This window comes from Falco rusticolus, chromosome 5 (genome assembly GCF_015220075.1).
Source record: "Falco rusticolus isolate bFalRus1 chromosome 5, bFalRus1.pri, whole genome shotgun sequence".
In the NCBI taxonomy this organism is placed as follows: Eukaryota; Metazoa; Chordata; class Aves; order Falconiformes; family Falconidae; genus Falco; species Falco rusticolus.
In genome coordinates this window covers 26,246,862-26,266,039 of record NC_051191.1, presented here as the reverse complement: position 1 = coordinate 26,266,039, position 19,178 = coordinate 26,246,862, and the positions used below count along the sequence as shown (strand labels likewise).

The 19,178-nt window shown below is 43.3% G+C and overlaps 1 protein-coding gene across 9 annotated transcripts in view; it reads left to right on the top strand.

The window, feature by feature from the left end:
• CELF2 (CUGBP Elav-like family member 2) overlaps positions 1–19,178 on the top strand; it is a 379,621-nt gene that overhangs the window by 117,070 nt on the left and 243,373 nt on the right. Inside the window, exon 1 of one of the 9 annotated variants that reach the window (XM_037388903.1) lies at positions 14,066–14,312. The exons of 7 other annotated variants lie outside the window; for them this stretch is intronic. In XM_037388903.1, the coding sequence (XP_037244800.1) occupies positions 14,239–14,312 (74 nt within the window). In that variant the 5' untranslated portion in view covers positions 14,066–14,238. Of the gene's footprint in view, positions 1–14,065; positions 14,313–19,178 lie in introns of those variants that run through there. One more of the 9 variants, XM_037388906.1, reaches the window with a different exon arrangement.

Here is a 19,178-nt window from a genome sequence, read left to right as displayed (position 1 = left end):
CACTGGGCATGGAATAAGCATGGAAAAAGCTCAGGGAGACTCCATATTAGAGCTATTGCCCTAAATACCACTTTAATTTTCACTTAGCCTATGTAAATAGTTTCTAATGCTCTACCTAGTCTTTACCACTTGAAGATGTTTTAAAAATATCTTAATGCTCCCTTATGTGGGATTACACATATATTCTCTTATGTTCCAAGGTTTAGTGGGGGGCCAGCATCGACTACTCTTTTCAGAGACACACACAGACACACGCACATACACACAGAATTATTGTAGAATTGGCACCCCGCTTTGAAAAATGTAGTCTTTTGTTTATTTGCTAGCAGACATTGTAGCATTGAATACATCTTTTGGTCTGACAATGGGACAGCTGAACAATGGTGCTGTCAAACTAGCTTAATGTATGTCTGGCGATGGGGTGGCTTGGTTGTGTTGGTTGTGGGTTGTTTTTTTTTTTTTTTGCTTTCCTTTTCTCAGCCCCTTTTTCATTTCCCTTAATCTTTTTGTCTATACAGTAGAATATGAAGTGCATTGCCTATTTTGTGACGGTTGTTTCATTTGATATCGGCTGCTAATAGTGCAGGGAGGGGGAGGTTTGTATTTTACAATTATGCCTATTGCATTAAGTTGGAGATTTATTACTAACCTCTCCTTTAACTGTGGCGAGAAAACTTATTGATTCTGAAAGCTTACAATACTGCTGTCAATCTGGCAAATACATAGTTGCCAAATGTGCCCTTGCCTGATTTTATGCCTGATCATATCAACTTTAACTGCTGTTTTGAAGATACTGTTTCTAATTTTGTTTAGGTAATGAAAATGCAATAAAAATGATAAATCAGATCTCAAAGTGGGAGCCCATGCTATTTTCCATTTTTATAATCCAGCTATTAGCATACGTTAGAATTTTTAAGGTCAGGCAGAATAATTTACCTGGATGTTTCCTATCCCAAAATCTAACAAATTATTCATATGACATTTCATGAATTATCTTTCTATTTAGACAGCCATAGTTCAGCATTATAACGGTTAACAGTTTTGGGTTTTAATTTGGTAAAATGTTCATGTACCTTATACATTATGAAAAGAAATTGTTATAAAGCTTTTGAAAAATTTTGAGTTACTACTTGGACAGCAGCTTGTGTCTTAAATATAATGAATTGTCACCAGTCTGTGGAGTTTCTGAAACTGTTCAAGTCTTTAATTACTTTACATCTTAAGTAAATATATTACTTTCAGTAATAATTGTAATCATTTTCTCAGAGAAAAGAGAGGTATTTATCAGTGGATTCTATTTTTTGCTTAGATCAATTAAATATAGGGGCTTTGTGCTTTTTCTTAAACTGGATTCTAGTGAATGATTTATATCTCTCTATATATATTGAGGGGTCTCTTGGACCCCTAAATTAAAAAAAAAACCACCAACAACAAACCAACAGACATTAAAGATTTGTTGGTAGCGGTCAGGGCTCTCTAAAGCATGTATTTTCAACAAAAAATGTTTTATGGGGAAACTCTGAGTACTTAGTATGCTGTTTTGCATTTTTTGTGATGCTGTTGCATCTCCTTCCCTTGTGTGTTGAGACGGTATAAATCAATAGGAAAGAATTTATGTGAACAAAAAGGTAATACTGCATAAAATACTCTAGAAGGCTAGAGGTTATGGATTATCAGGTAGTACTTGCATGCTGTGTGTTGTGTGTAAACGTGAAGAAAGCAAGGATGGTGTTTAATATAATGGGACCATGCTGTAATTCACTTTCTTGGAGGAACTTATTTCGAGACAAAGATTAACTCGTTCACAACTGCTCTGCTCTGCCAGAACTGGAGGGAGAGTATTTTTTTTTATCAAGTTACCTTCCTGCAGCCTGGGCTTTCTAGCACCTGCTGCCCTTTCTGAGTGGCAATAAAGTGCAACCCTCGCTCTTGGTTCCATGGAAGTGCCCCTTTAGTGGTTGCCCAGAGTAGGGTGAATGCCGCTTGCGTAGCAGCCACCACCAGACACCTAGGCAGCATACCCAGTCACCACTTTTAAGGACTATTCGAAGCTAAAACTGTTTCCTAAGAACTCTTCTCACAGGTGAGTTCATACTAAATTTACGGTAGTCCCTACGTTTTCAGATAAAATGCTGCATAAAATACATATACTACAGATTTTTTATCTTCGATTTGCAATTACTTTGTTCTTTTCCAAGGCTATTTTCTGATACTTTTTTTGATAATTTTGCATTCACATCAAAGACTAATTTTTGAATTAGTCTGTGTGAACCCTACTGAAAAAAAAATAATTTCTGTGCATATTTACTGAAATATTGCTTTATGAGCCATAACAATTATCATTAACATCAAAGAAGATGAAGCAAATCTGTAACACAAGCCATTTCTTAGCGTGCTTTAACAAAAGTGTCGGTTTTTGAGAGACTGTATAGGTTTAGACATCTTATGCCTGAACATTGCAGGTGTCCTTAGTGTTACCTGTTTTGAATCTTACCCATTCACAAAGCAATGTGGTGCCTTCCAGTTGTCAAACTTGGCAACATGTTTCCACAACAGTGCTAAGAGAGGTAATTCAGACTCTACATGATTTGTTATTTGTTCTTGCAATGACCAGGTGTTAAGTCAAAAAGAAAGACCAACCTTGGTCCTACCAGCCAGAGCAAGAGCAGGATAGGTTTTAACCTGGGAACTGCCCTTCCATGCTGCCATAGGAAATGGAAGTGAATTATATTTATATATTAGCCTGGAGTTTTTGTCTTTTTTTTTTTTTCCCCCATGAACCACAGTCTCTAGCATCAACATGTTAATATTCCCTTTGTTAAATGAGAATAAAAGTGAAGTGTTTCTGTTAGCAAATGCAAGTATGAAGGGACTGAGAGCAGCCCTGCCAAGAAGGATGTGGGGGTGTTGGTGGGTGAAAGCTGGGTGTGAGCCAGCAATGAGCACTTGCAGCCCAGAAAGCCAGCCGTATCCTGGGCTGCATCAAAAGAAGCATGGCCAGCAGGCTGGGGGAGGTGATTCTCCCCCTCTGCTCTGCTCTGGTGAGACCCCACCTGCAGTGGTATGACCAGCTCTGGGATCCTCAATACAGGAAAGACATGGACCTGTTGGAGCAGGTCCAGAGGAGGCCATGAAGATGCTCAGAGGGCTGGAGCCTCTCTCCTGTGAGGAAGGGCTGAGACAGTTGGGCTTGTTCAGCCTGGAGAAGAGAAGGCTCCAGAGAAACCTTACTGTGGCCTTTCAGTATTTAAAGGGGGCTTATATGAAAGATTGGGACAGACTTTTTAGCAGCGCCTGTTGCAATAGGACAAGGTGTAGTGGTTTTAAACTAAAAGAGTAGATTTGGAATAGGTATAAGGAATACATTTTTTACAATAAGCATGGTGAAACACTGGCACAGGTTGCCCAGAGAGGTGGAAGATGTCCCATCCCTGGAAACATTCAAGGTCAGGTTGGATGGGGCTCTGAAAAACCTGGTCTAGTTGAAGGTGTCCCAGCTCACAGCAGGGCAGTTGGACTAGATGGCCTTTAAATGTGCCTTCCAACCCAAACCGTGCTATGATTCTCTGATTCTATATAAGATTGTAAACTATACCTTTGGGGCTGAAAAACAAAGGAGAGCATTCAATTAATATTCATATCTAGAAGTTTTACTGCAAGTGTAGATTGTGCTTGAATACTTAAGAAGTCATTCAGGAGTGAATCAATACTAATTATTGTAATCAGCAGGGTTAATTAGCTGAAGATGTTGCTGATGGAAAGTTCACTGCTTACAGCTCTGAAAACACCTAAGTTGATGAAATCTGAAAGCAAGATGTCTAAAAGGACTTTGTATGGAGAGAAAAGCTTGGCTTTCCTTTGGCATTTCAAGAGCCAGTTGTTCCAAAGAGGAAACATAGCCTGTACTTTGTGTTTTGCACTATATTAATTCAGGGGTGTTAGAAGATGCAACTAAATCTGTCTTGAAGATATTTTGTGGTAGTTTCTCATTAAATGCAAGTACCATTTTGGATAACCTGGACTGTCTCTGCAACATTCATTTGTAGATTACCATAAATTAATATGTATAATCTTATGCATTTGAAATTTTGTTGCAGCACTGTTATTTGGAACAGTTATTTAGTTTTGTTTTGGGATGGGGTTTGTTTGGTTTTTTTTTTCATTTTCCCATTTGTGTACAGGCACAGGGACTTTATATGCTAAAAATATAGAAATTACATATGCTTTATATCTAATATACAGGTAAATACCACTGTGCATATGTAGACACATACACTTGTGCACATAAGTTCAAACATTGTTTCACTAAGGGTGTTTATTTCTACAGTAATGTGCCCTCAAAACTCCCACTCAGTATCCATCTGCAAAAAAGTATTCAACTACATATAATTCAAAGGACTGTTGTTGAACAAGTAGTTAGTGAAATTTAAGTTAGATGATAAGGAATAAAGATTGAAAAGAAATGACTGAAGAAAATCCTTTCTTTTCCCTTAATTAAAGCAGTTGTGTTTCTTAAAGTGAGCATTACTGAATTCAAGCAAAACCTAGCTGTAAAAAATCTTTCTCATGACTGAATTGTGAGAATATTTTTTCCTTAATGCTAGGTATTTTGTTTTGGGTTTTTTTTCTCCCCTTTCCCTCTAGTTATATCCATTAAGTTTATAACCAAGATGAATGTCTGGATGTTATTGGAGCAAAAGAAAAAAACCAAACACAAAAACCCCTTCTCAGTCACTCATGCACCCCCCAGTCAACACCCCCCACCCCCACCCCCCCCAAAGTCAAGTGATGCTTTCAGAAGAAAGAAACTCCGTTTCAAAACACATCTTCCTTTCCTCTCTAATAACATTAGAGATTATCACGTGCAGGTGCTATTTATCTTTGCAACTGCTTTCCTATGACTGTTTTACTGCTTCCAACACATTTACTTGTATGTCAGCCATAGAAAAGGTAACTGAAAATGGCAGCTGTTGAGAAAGCATGTCGCCATGCCTGGAATGACATGCATTATCGGGGCAGCAGGAGTTGCTGGCTCTACAGCCCATTTCTACTTGACCTGCCGAATGATTGGCTGCCTGGGATGGTGATGAATCAGTGGAGTTTATGAAACAGGACTGCTGGCATCCTCACAGAGGAAATAAAAACAGGATTATTTCCCGGCCCCCCCCCCCCCTCAACTCTTGCCGTAGCAAAAAGCTTTGTTGTTGTTGTTCGTTTGTGTGTTTGTTTTGTTTTGTGTTATTTCACCCTGCAGCAGAAGGAAATGTGTCAATTAAAGTTGCTTTGCAAGTTAATGATGCTCTGAAGGTTAACTGTCTTTACTGAATGGCAGAGGGCAGGAGTTTTCCCAAATTTTGTGTAATTCTTGATCTGGACCCTAATTTTCTCGCCTCTCACTCCAGTCTTGAGACTGAGATAGCATAGCTAGTAACCGGGTCCAGAAGGATGTAAAAAGGATTTTAGCAGTTTTCACGCACAACTTTACTTTCTCTGATGATCTAAGGATCAGTGACCATTTTGTGGGCTAATATCAGACAGATCCATCTTCAGGGTTTCTGAACTTATGGCTAAATTGACATTTCTGGAAAGCATCGACTCCCAGATTTGCACTCAGTTTCTAGGTGGTTCATGAAATTATATTATGCATTAAGCCCACATTACTGGATTAGGCTATTATGAGTCGGTGCTTGTAGGAAAGTAATCGTAGATCTGTAAACCTGCCAGTGCACTGACAAGACTGACACAGTGTGGATCACAAGCTGCCCTGCAAAATGCAGCCAAGTAAAAATGATCCTTCTATGTCAATTAAAACACCCAAAATTGTGTTTGGGGCTGGGGAATGGAGAGAATTACTTGCCTGTCTCTCCATGTAGCATACTCAGTGGCTGATGTGTTAGCCTGCATCTCTTGTTCAGGTAGAATAACCTAATTTTAAGTTAACTCTCACTGATTCAGAGAAATAGGGTTACCAATAAAATTGCTTAGGAAGTTTTAAATGTGGCACTTCCATGAAGATAATGCTTTCTGCCATTAGATTAGACAGGGTTTTTCTTGAGTCTCATGCTTTGCTGCCTAAGCTTTTTCTCCACTAGTTTTGAGAAGCAATTTGCATGCTCACACATGCTATTAGACTTTTTCACCTTCCTCCGAGTAATTCAGCAGTGGCTGCTGCTGGACACTGGGAAGGCAGCAGCGCTCTTGTTATTTCAGGCACAACCTTGCATTGTCCCTGCGAGGCTTGTGCGATAGAGGACGGTAAACTTTTACCGTCGAGAAGGGTGGTGTGGGGAACTGTTGCTTGTGCCCTTTGGTGTAGAAGGTAGAAGCTGTCCTCACTCTGGAGTTCCCATGGTAGCAAATCAGCAGGTCATCTTCAAGAGCAGCCTTTGAGGATGCCAGACAACAGTCTGTCACTGGGAGGAAGATAGAGCAGAGGGTTGGAGGGGGGAGGAAAAAGTGACAGAAAATCAGAGAGAGGATACGGGAATTTACTCTCTCTTTTAGACAAATAGAGGAGTGAAGAGAAAAGCAAGGGCACCTGAACGTAGATCATCTGGAAATTGAACCTTGCAAGTGTAGATAGCTGTGGATGATATGATAGCTGTGCTGTGGAGTGAATTTAAGATTCAAATCCTGCACCTGCTCTCCCTGGAAGCTCCAGGTCAGCATCTGAAGAATTGAGGCCCTCTAGAAAGGAAATGGTGAATTATCAAAAAACTTAGAGACTCGATTTTCTAAAGTAACAACCTCTTGGTTTCATTTTCCTTCTCTTCTGCCTAAAAATGATCTATTTTCAGCTAAACTGTGAGGAAGAAGCTCACTCTGAAGCTTGAGAATGTGCCTGCATCATTTCAGCCCACATTTAATTTTAATGAGAGAGTTATATAACCCCCTTAAAAATAACAAAACACCAACAGGACTGCATCGGCAACACCAGGTGTTCTGCAGTGCTGCTCCAATGAATCATATGGAGATTTGTCTGTGCAGGGCTGATGAACATACATTTAACTCATTTAACCCCCACCCCCAAATATACCGATCCAAAGTAACCAAAATTTTTCCTGAAGAGCCTTTTCTGTCACAAAAAGGTGCCAAATTAGATGGCTGCCCTATGAACCTCATGGTTTCAGCATTTTTCCCTTACAAAATTGTGTTAGCAATGGGTTGGGTTTTTTTAACAAAAGTTGGAGGTGAATTATTGGGACTCTACTGAAGTGAAACATGTTATGTTAAACACCAAGTTGGATTTAATGTTTTGCTTCAGAAAAGAAAGGCAATGTTCCTGTTTGTTGTACTGAGCCCCAGATCTCTGAAATCATTAAGAACAGCCCGTTTAATAGGCAGCTCTGGCACTAATAAACACATGACTTCATCAATGTTCCTTTCAGAGAGAGAATTTTGGGGGAAAATTGAATCAGCGATTTTGAGTCTGTTAAAGAACTTGGTTCAGATGCAATCCTGGACTCTGGGAAGTCCTTCAGCCACTGGGTGCGGGAAGGTGGGGAAGGATCACAATGCACTTGCCATTCTCATGCTCTTTCTCTCTGCAACCATTACAAGCCATTACCAGAGGCAGGGTCACCAACTAGTTGAACATTTTGATCTGACCTATGTGGCAATTTTTGCATTGTTCATTTAAGGGGGAAATAGAAAAAAGACACCAATGAAGCCAAAGCAGATATGGTGCAGTTTTCTGCACCTGTGAATGCCTTATAGTTACTGCAGGAGTCTTTTCTTTCCGTTCTTCATGTCTGTGGGAAATAATGATGTCAAAGAAAGATAGTTACTTTACTTATTATCAGGGTGATTGTTTGTTATTTTTGAGGACCAAGATGTATGGTAGACACTTCACAAGCAAACAAAAAGAAAGACCTGTGAAATTTCCTACCTTAAAGGTGTCACAATTTTAAGCATGAGATCCAATCGTTGGCAGTGAAAAAGAGAGAAAAACACATTGTAGTGGTCCATGAGAAGGGAAGATGGCAGATTAATATTATGAAGACCCTGCTGTTAGAAGTGGAGTGCATTAGGTTAATTCAGATATTGTAATAAACTCCTCAGAATTCTTTATATTTTGTTGTTAAAAATAAGTCTACTTTTGGCTTCCAGTCTCTTTGGATGTACCTTACCCAACCTCTTGCCTTGATGATGCCGCATTAGAACTTCATGCTTGCCTTTGCCCATTGCTTTTGGAGTTGGAGCTGTCCTTCAGCATTGCCCCCTGATTCAGCCTTTTGCTGTCTTAAGCCCATCCTCACCATCTGCTTCCCTGATCCTACATTTCTCCCAATAACCAACCTCCCTAGCTGGGCAAATATCTTCAGAAATCTCAAATTTATATAAAATGAGGGAGGTTCTTGTGTCTCCTAGTAGTTGTTCCTGTGGGTTTGGATAGTGGGGAGTAAGTTGGGTGGGTTTTTTTGTTTGTTTGTTTGTTTGTTTTTGTTATGGTGGGTTTTTCCCCCTGCCCTGTGAAGGCATAAGTGGGGTTCTTGCATGTTGTGAGGGTGGAGCAACATAGTCAAGGGCACCAGATGTGTGCTTCCTCCTATCCTAAGTAATACAAAATTGTGCTTTTTCATGTGAACATAATATAATAGCCAAATCCAACGATCCAGTTCCCTCTTCCAGGGTTGTTTGGGAAGGTGCCTTTTTTAACCATAAATAATGCATCTGCTGTCAAGTAGGAAATCGGGTCTTCCCAGTGCATGCAATGACCCAGTTTCTCATCTGGTTGGGCAGCGGTTGTTGATGGAATCAGTCAGCGGGTGAGAAGTTAAGGTTGTTCATGAAAAAAAAAAAAAAAAAAAAGAAGAGGAAAAAAGCTAAAAACCCCCAGTCAATGCTGGTTATCAAGTTGAGATAGGGCTGGGCTGACAAAAGCCTTGGTCTTGTGTCTATATGCACAAGGCTCTGCTCAAAGGCAACACCTGCAGATCAATAGTTACGTTCTGCAATAGGGCTGTAAATAAATAACAGGACGGTAAGACTTGGTCTTGCAAATAGTCGTTACTACTTTACTTTAGCATTTGCTAAATATAGTGCTGAGCACCATGGATAACCCAACGGGAACAAATGGTACTGGGCAGCTCTGGCTCCTGCTGAGCAATAGCGCTATGCAGGATTGGACTTGAGGGTCATGATAGACAATCCCAAGTATCTGTATGATATTTACAAAGTAAGGTGTTCCTCCACATTAAAGGCCTTTCCTAAAAGACTTCCATCACATGTAGTGTCCGCCTTGTGCCATAAAATCTTTCCTAATTGTTTTCAGAAAGATTGAGTTATTACGTGCAAAAGGGAACAAAGGCCTGATACCCACAGTGGGATGAAATCACCTCTTCACTGGTATAAAATAGGAAGGGGGAAGAAAAAAAAAAAAAAAAAAAAAAAAAAGTGAGTGGGAAGTTTTACTATAGCAACCAAGTTTACATAATATCAGTGTGCTTCAAGTGAAAGCTCTAGAAATGCTTAATTTGAGGTACCTTTTCACAGGGCTAATTTTAAAGACGTTTATTTCTGAAAATTACTGATTTGCTGCAATGGCTTACAGAAGCAGGGGGAAGCCTCAAAAGGGGCTAAGATTTCAATACTTAAAATTCATTGATCAGCTTTAGCCAATATCTTCTTTTTAAAAGGGTTTCGGTCATATGCAAATTGTTTTATTTCTCCAAATAAGATGAAGGGAGGAATGTTGTGTGTTTCAGTTCATAAATAAAAAATCCTTACAGAAAGGTTAAGCCTTCAAAATGCAAAACTTTATTCCAGTGTTATATCTGAAGATGAATTTGTTGCACATAAAATCTTCACAAATGGTAAAGCAATGCAGAGTCGGGTCCATTACTTTTGCCACTCAAAGAAATTCACTACTTTATGCTTTAATTGTTTATGGCTTTTACACCATCCCCTAGCCCTGCCCAAATGCTTTGTGGAACTTGTGCTCATGTGCTTTTCTTTTCTTTTTCTCCCCGTCACCATCCCCATCCCTTTCTTGTCCCTCCAGAGGTCTGCTACTAAGAGTTAGGCTGATGGGCTTCCTCACTTACGGGCAGGTAGGCTCATGTCCTGCTACACAAACCAGAATGCTGTGTTTTCTGCTATTAGCCATGCTACTGCTCCCAGGCTCATGGTTTGTCTGCTGGAAGGTTTTTTATTTGTGTAAGGTAGCAAACGCCTCTTTTGCATTCACTAGCACTATCTGGACCAGATTTCTTTTTCACTTCACATTAGCAGAAGATCCTGAGTGATTCCACTGAAGTCAGTTGAACCCACTCCAAATTTACACCACCGTCGCTGAGCTCTGCTTCTGCCGCCTCTGTTAGAAACTTGCTTTGATGCCAGAGATAAGCTGAATCCCGAGCATGTTCATTGGCTTAGGGGGGAATAAAGCAGAGGATTTGAACTCTCTTCATACTGCCTTGCAGGCTTGAGAGAAAGTGAAGTCATTCGGAAACTTTCCCTTGAAGTGCTTCCAACAGTAGCATTTCCTTGGCCCAATACTGGGGGGCAAGTTGTTTAAAAGAATAGCAATTAAGGAAAGGGTGAGGAGGGGTTTCAGAGAGGGTACGTGGTGTGAGCTCCATCCTGGATTTGGCTGTGGGATCTGGAAGGGAAGGGGGCGTCACTTGCCTTTGTCACTCACTGCATGAAAGCCACGGGTGGTGTTGTCAGTGTGAGCTCATACGCTCAAGCCCTGTCTTTCTCCAGCTGAACTCTTTGCAGGTTTGTTTGGGTGGGTTTTTTTTGCTCAGAAGAGGTGTTTGGCTTTCAAAGGTGGAGTTGTTTGGAGAAACTGCATATAGCTCTGTGTTTGAAAAGCCACTTGAACGGTAACTCATCTGCAAAGGTGAGGTGGAATTGCTTCATCTGCCCGCTGGGAAGTACGGAGACACCAAGGCACAAAGAGTAAATGAGGCGACTGTGGGGCCAAGCAGGCTCTGGGCCTCTGAAACAAGGGGAGGATGGATAGGAGGCGACATTTGTAGCTGGAATAGGATTAAAGCCTAAGAATTGCTGATTCCAAATTCCAGGTTTCTTCCTCAAAACTGCCATATGCTCCACCAGCTGAAAAAGCTTAATATCGGCAGGCAGCGACAGCGTAGCAATAAAGCAGCTCCCCAAAGCCAGTGTTTAGATCTATTGTCTGACTTGTGCTATGACAATTAATGCAGCTTCATTTGCCGTTCCCCTTCCCCATTTCCCTCTGTACTGTAGTAACAGACCAAAGCTTCCATTTTTTCCTTCATTTTTATTAAAAGTTGCTATTGTGCACACGTGTGCTAGTCAAGGGACTGGCATTACCATTACAAATAACACCCCTGAATCTGGAATAGTGTGTGAAATGTTCAGGGCGTTGTTTTTTGTTTTTCACCGCTTACCCAGTGCATTTGAGAGTTAATTCATACATGGGCACTACATAATTTACGTTTCAGAACCAAATTATCTGATGGCAGTTTCTCCCTGTAAGCTCTCCTTGAGTCGTATCTCAGTATCTTTTATAGAGAGGGTTTCTTTTTGCATTTGACCCTGTTCCTGCTTCTAACTTTTAAATGGCAAAAGCAAATGTGCTTTGAAAAGTGTGTTACACTGTAGTTGTTAAATAAAGCAATAACCTATGCACTTGTAATGCTTTCTCTATGACCTACTTACATACTACTTCACCCTCCTTATAGTATGATTAAAAGCTGCTTTGAATCCACTATTCCCTCAAGGGATTTGAGGCTAGAATTTAACAAACTGCTGAGAAGGCTTAAGTCAGTAAGAGGGCTTCCCTACAGCTTCTTCCAGCTAATTCACATGTAATTAAAAGGAAAATAAATATTTCAAAAGAACATACGTTTTAATGAAGCATTTTTAAGCACTTACACCTTGTGAAATGGGGCAAATTTATCAAGATCTCACTCTTCCATACACAGATTTTAAGCAAAATTTTTTATGATCCTCCCCCTTAGCATCCTGTGCAAAGTGTGGATTTGCTTTGCAGTCAGCAGCAGTGGGGCTGTGGTCCTTAAAAGCGACAGGCTGGTGAGGCTGAAGTCCCTTAGATTTAGCATGTACCAAAAAAAAAAAAAAAAAAAAAAAGAAAAGAAAAGAAAAAGATGATGATGAAGAGGTACAGATGCAGCCGCATAGGGTGAAGTGGGGGTGGAGACTTCGTACTTAAAAGTGTATCTTCATCCTCCCTGAGCTGCCTGTATGCCTTCTGAGCTAAAACCTGCCCCTTTGCAGTGGCAAGATTTTGAAATTGAAAATTAATCCAACTCTGCTCTGGGCTGGATTAACCACCATGGAGGCCCCAGATCAAAACCCAGGTGGCTGCATCCAGCTGGAGAAAGTTGTGCTGGTTTCTCCTTTTATTTCGACTTTGCACTTAATTTTTGATCTGCTGTATGGTCCTGGGCTGCGACGGATGGGAGATGTAGAGGAATCACCATTACTTTAGGAAAGGGGAGCCACAGCATTCCTTTGTGCCTTTCTATGTAGATGTTTAGGTGCCATGGTGATGAGGACAGTATGCAAATGTATAGGATGGAGCAGATTAATAACACTATAGATGACTGTTCGGGATTGCAGCTGTCCTATGGGGATTATGCTGAGGGCCAACTGAACCTTTTCTTCCTTTAGACTTGCAAAGTAGGCAAAAATTTTAGCAGCCTGAGGGGTTTTTCTTCCTTTTCACTGTTTAAAATGGAAAAGTCTCTCAGTGCAATAAACCGGACTCTGATAATTCGCCTGGTCTGTATTTCTATTATCAAATCAATGTTGGTCAAAACCTAAATAGAACTTGGTCTGACTGGTAGCACGCGTCTGGGTCAATGTAATTTTATTTTAGAATACTCTTTGAAAAGTTGAAGTGTAGCAGCTTTTAATTTGCATGGGTTACTTTTAGCAAGTGTTGCTTACCCAGAACGAATCAAATGATAAAACCTGGAGAGAGATTGCGAAGGAGAAGCACACACAAAGCCGAGAAACGTTTTGTCTAGACTGCTCAGATCACCCAGTAATCTTCGTAAATATGTTAATATTCTTTCGCCCGGAGCCTCTTTGTGTTGAAGCAAGTAGGTTTGGGAGACGCAAAGGACAATTCATACAGATTTTCCGGGGGCGGTAGCGTGGGGGGTGGGGTGGTGGCTCCAGCTATTTGGATGTCTGGGATGTGATGCGCGTCCCGGCAGTGCCAGCGGAGCGCGGTGGCGGGGCCGGCTCGGAGCGCGGCGGGGCCGGGAGCGGGTTACGGGCCGGGGGGAGGATCAGCCGCCGTTACTCACTGGTCTGGATCAGCGAGGCCAGTTACTCCCAGTTTGCCGCCAGGCAGTCACATCACTTTGAGCGCTTAACGGGTGCCAAGGTCTGAATGGCAGGAATCGGGGTAGAAGCAGTCCGCACTGAGCGACCTGCCCAAGTGTTCCCAGTTGCTCCCAGTTTGGCAGCGCTGGACCGCGCCTTCCTCCCGTGCTGGGAGGAACTGGGCTCTGTGCAAACCACGCGCGCGTACGCGTAGGCATTTCAGCAGCGGGTTTTCCGCCGGCTGCTGGCTCCGCGGGGGTGTGTGTGTGTGTGTGTGGGGGGGGGTGTGCTGGGGGCTCCCGGCCCGTAACGCCGGCGGTGCCCACCCGCGGGGGGGCTGGGGGCTCCCGGCCCGTAGCGCCGGCGGTGCCCACCCGCGGGGGGGCTGGGGGCTCCTGGCCCGTAGCGCCGGCGGTGCCCACCCGCGGGGGGGCTGGGGGCTCCCGGCCCGTAGCGCCGGCGGTGCCCACTCGCGGGGGCAGCTGCCGAGGCGCCAGGCAGGCGCGGGGGCTCGGGCGGCTTCTCCCTCCCCCCCCCGCCGCTCTCAAAGTTTGGCCCCACGGGCGAGGCGGCTGGCGCCCCCCCCCTGCCGCGGGGAGCCCCGGGCGGTGTGTGCCCCCACCCCTGGCCCCGGCGCTAGGCCTCTCCCCGGGGCGGCGGGCCCGCCGGGGGCGCAGGGGTTAACGGGGAGCCGCAGCGGGGAGATGGCTCCGCCTCCCCGCTCAGCACCTGGCGCTCCACCGACAGTTGCCTCAGCAGTCGATTTCGGAGGGGATTGGCGGAAAAAAAACCGAGAGGGGGAGAGAAATGTGACAACTGCCGGGGCTGGCGGCTGCCGCGGGGAGGCCTCCGCACCTGTGCCTGCCTCTCCGCCGCCCGGCGCAGTTGTGGGATCCGCCGAGCCCCGCCGCATCCTCCCTCCAGCCCGCCGCGGCGCGCCCGGAGCCCAGCATGACTTCTTCGTTCAAGCTGGATTTCCTTCCGGAGATGATGGTCGACGGCCGCTTGCTGGTCTCTGACAGAATGTAAGTGGCGGCGGGGCTGCCGCCGGGTCCCCCCCCCCCCTCCGCTCCTCCCTCCCCTCTCCCCTTCCCGCGCACCGACGCCGGGTCCCCCCCCTCCTCCACCGGCACCGAGCCGGGGCTTCGGCCGGGTCCCTCCCGCACCGTCCGCCCCTCCGCGGGAGGGGAAGGGGGTGTCGCTGTGCTGTCTCTCTGTGTCCCCCGCCCCTTCCCAAGTCACTTGGTGGTCTCCGTGCTGTGTGTGCCCTCCCCCCCCCCCACCTCGCTCCTTTCCCCTAAGCGGCGGCAGCTGGGCGCTTGGCACGGCGGCGGCCCGGGGAAGGCGGGCGGGGGGCGGCAGGGTGAGCGGGGGGGGGGGGGGGGGCTGGGGGGGCGGTATGCGCTGCTGATGCAACGTGGAGAAACGCCGCGCGGTCGCGCAGAGCGGCGGGCGCCGCTCCTGGCCCCTGCCCTGCGGGAATGCCCCCCGCACTGCCCCGGCCCCCGGCCCGCAGCGCTAAACCCTCGCAACGCGCCGCCGGTCCCCGCGGCCAAACGAAATACTGAACAGCCACCGGGAGTCAGACCAGGCAGAACACAAGGCTTTTTTTTTTTTTTAAATATTTATTATTATTTTTATTTTTTATCCTGTACCCGACAGCTGCCTGGTACGGAGAGTGTTAATTAGGGTGAGGATGGTTGGTTTACATGCGGTTGGACTGGGGATGGGATTTATCGGAAGGCACTGAATGCTGGAATTTCAGAAAGAGAAGTATTCCCCCTAGCCCGTCTCTGCTCCATTAATCTCGATCGGAAAGTTTCTATTATCATCCTCCTGGGCATTGCCAGTTGACAGGGATTTTCAGGTAACCTAAGCCTTATACAAAAAAATAAAAAAGCTGGGAAGGAGGAAATAGTCACTCGCTGAAAGATACGAGGGCTGAGGACTGTGCGGCGTTTTTACAGTACCCCAAATGTCTTCTATTTGGTTGCTTTTTCTTCTTTCATCAGGATGACAAATGTGGTTTGAGTTACATTAGAATGATGCGAGAGGCTTTGGCATTGACTCTGTGCTGGAGCTGTTCTGGTTGAGGCAGCGCTTAACTTCCAAGTGTAAATAAACCCGTGTGTGCTGCAGAGACTGTCAGTGGCGATTTGCACAACCAGGTAGCATACTGTGCTCCCATCTAAGACTATTCAGACTTTTATTACCTTCTCTACTGGCAACCAAACTTTCTCCCAAGGTGGAGTGCTTTCCCTTGCACCAGCGGTGTTCTGCATGGAGATGTTCTGTAGTGGCCAGTTGTTCAGGCAGCTGGGGTTTAGTAAGTGTGTGGAAAAGGGGAAAGAGGCAGGGGGAGAAGCTGCTTGGTGCAGATGACTTACGCTATTTTTACAGTCCTTGAAGGACAGCAAAGTGCTTGCGTAAATGCTTCCCCTTTGTCTCTGTTTTGCGATCTTAAATTCAAACACCTTCTCTGCTGTGTTTTGTTCCTCCTGTTGTAAGATCCCTGTTTTTATTGGCACTGGTCAGTTTTGGAAAACGTGTTGTATTTCTCCCCTTTTGCATAAAACCAGCGTAGGTTTGGCTCTTAGGGCACAAAGTTGCAGCTGATCACTGATGCCGCTTGCTTTGCAGCACTGTGTAGGGACCTGCCACAGCTGAGCCTCCCCTTGTTTTCATCGCCTCAGCTTTGATTAGACTTTCTACCTTCTGTCCTTCCAGGCAGTCAGAAAAGATACTGCTAACAAACATCTCCAAGCTCAAAGGCACTATTAACCGTGGCTGATGATGCCCTGTTGTCACTTAGACTTATATAACTTTATCTTCAACTTGCCCCTCGAGGGGGGAGTACCATGTCAAACTCTTGCTGCTGCATTGCTATCCTTACGCTCCTTTTCACTGGGAAGCACTCAGAGTATATTTTAACACAGCTTGAAACGCAGTCGGTGTTCATCAGATGCAGACCTTAATGTGTGTCCACAGAAACAGAAATTCCTTTAGAGAGATGTCAGCTTCTAAGTGGATCTCTAAATACGGAGGTTTAATAATGGAATTGTTAAATGCCCACATCCTTATAGGGTTCAGTGCGAGTTCCTCATATGTTTTAGGGGGGACTTTGTCATCTCTTGAAGAAAAAAAAGTTTACCTCCTGCATTGGCGGTGGTTGTGTTGTGATGTGCTTCCTTGTATTAACCAAGCTTTGCTTTGCTGTTGGTCTAAGTAACTGAAGATGTATGATTTCAAGGGATCACGTGTCATGCATACAAATGGGTATCAAGGCTAAATTGCTATTAGCTAAGGGAGCTTCTATTCCTAAAAAAAATACAAAACATCTTGAAAATCTTGAAACTAAATGCTGTCTATGGAAGCTTTGCTACTCTGCTTTTCTAAAACTCTGTAATTTGCTATTTAAAAACATCTTTATTTTGTTCTTCTAGCCAAGTGGTGACATGCATTTATTTGCAAGTCCCCAACTCTCTGGACTAATCAGTGCTGATGAGAATGCAGTTTGATTATGCGTGAGGGGTCATAGGCACGTATGCACCTTACCCTTTTGCTGGCCCACCCCAGACGTGCAGCGAGATGCCAGCAGCGTTCAGCGGGGTGGCACAGCACGTTGGAGAGCACGCTCCAAGTTACGGTGCTGCACAAAACTTTTAACCTCGCCATCTGGTCTAGCCATTGAGTATAGCTTAGTTCAGTCTTTAGCAGAAAGGAATTTCCTATTTTAGAGTGAGGCAATTAGCAAGTTATATGTAAAACTCTTCCACAGTGAAAATTTGCAGAACTATTTTTTGTTGATTTTTTTTTTTTTTTAATGCCGGTGGCATGTAAGATGTTTTAGGAAATCAGTACCATACGGTATCACTTACACTTCCCATTCTTTACACATTTAAAAATTCTTTGTGAAGTAAATTATTTTCAGAATCATCCATTCTTTCGACAAGCAACAGAGAAGGAGAAGTTTCAAGGAATAACATCCAGTGCATACCTATTGTGAATGTTAACTGGCAGCTTGATAACTGTCCAAGTTCAAACGCTTACCTCTGTGAGGCTGTGACTTGCTCTTACATGTGGCTTACTTCCAAATTTTGCTGCTGTTATTATCTAGCTAAATACAGGTAAAATAGAACATCAGCTACTTTGAGCATAAGTATTCAGTATAATTAAACGGTATGCATGGCATGGGTGTACCTGGTTAGTCACTGAATGGCAGTTTTACTAATAAAAAATTAATGAAATGGCATTGAAAACTAGGTACTATGAAGCATAAAGATGCATGAACTTGTTGGCAGTTGGCAAGCTGGACACTCTAGCCATCGTAAATGCTTGCAGCGAGACTGCTTGGTTAGTGTTTTAAAGGATCAGAAATTGTTTGCCTGATGTTACACGTAGCCTGTGTGTGTTAACTGTGTGGAAGAAGCAATTCTGAAGAAAAGATACAGGTGGAAGTGTGTGTGTGTGTGTGTATGGACAGGGTAGGAGAGGGTTAATGGTTACTAAGTGGAGTTATAAAATGTGAGTTCAATATAATTTGCTTAGTAATTTCACTGACTTACATGTACATGCCAACTGGGTGGTTGTAAAGTGGTTGCTTTGAGGATTAAATACTCATCGTTGTAACCCCTCACGTTGATTTCTGCAATATCGCCGAAGATTTTTCCATTCCATATTACACATTCCACTGCCTGGGATTACCTTTAATGTAAATGAGTAAGACTTTGTTACTACCGAAACAAACTCAAATCTGACTTCAGTTTTTGATAGCTGTATAATGCCAATAAAATACATGGTGCCTAAAGCAGTGCACATGCAACTGCATGGGTTGCATGGCAATTATGCGTAGAAGTATTTGGCCTTTGAATTATTGCCTTTTTTAATCCAAGATAAGTGAAAATCAGATATATGTGCAATATGCTGATTAAAAAGGCAGTGAAGACCAATTTTCAGTACTGTTTGTTAGTGTATGTTGTGTAAGAAATAAGGGATGTTGTTGTTCATGGGGCATTCATGCACTTTAAAAACCCCAATCTTCCCATTCTGCACTAAACATGCAAAATAGGACTTTTCCCAGCAGAAACTGGAGCTGATAATATATATATATTTTTTTCGTAAACTTTGCCGCAGGGAAAACTCAAGACACTGTCAAAAATAATTTTTTAACTATCTGTTTTTTTTTAATTTATGTAGGATATGAAACCATGAATTAATAACTGAAAATGGATACTGGGTATCAGCTGTTTTTTAAGTCCATAGCCTCATCCTTACACTAGCGTTTTATTCCAACTTTGATTCAGTAAAAGCTTTATTTTAAGTATGGTTGCTTGTTACTTAAGTTACCTGCATGGCAGATTCCTTGGGTCACTACCCAGGGAAAGCAAAGCAATAGAAGAAGTTCTTGGCTGTTGACAAGGAGCTTCAGAAATGAAAAGAAATCTTTGGGTGTCGATCAAGTAATTACGATCTCGTGGTGTCCTTCTACCCATCATCTTTTCTAGTAGCTGCCTAAAACACCATTCAGTGGTTAACACACGGTAACTCTCAGCACATTAATGTTTAAATATATCTTCCACTTCCTATGATATGATCTCAGAAGTTTTTAAGCCTCCCCCACATGTATTCATCATCCAACTTAATCATCAGTTATGATTGCTTTAAAAACTTGGATAACTCTAAATATTTCATTGCCATTTTAAGATGTTTGATATCTGATGAGCATTTGGACTATTCAAATTTCATAATTAATTCATAGATTAATATAAAAATATTTGACCCAACTGATACAGGGGAAAGGTGTACAAAATCTTTTAGTTTCTAAAAGCTCCTGGAATGCAAGGAATATACTTTGGCAAGACAAGCCTCTAGAGAAAAATAATAATTTTATA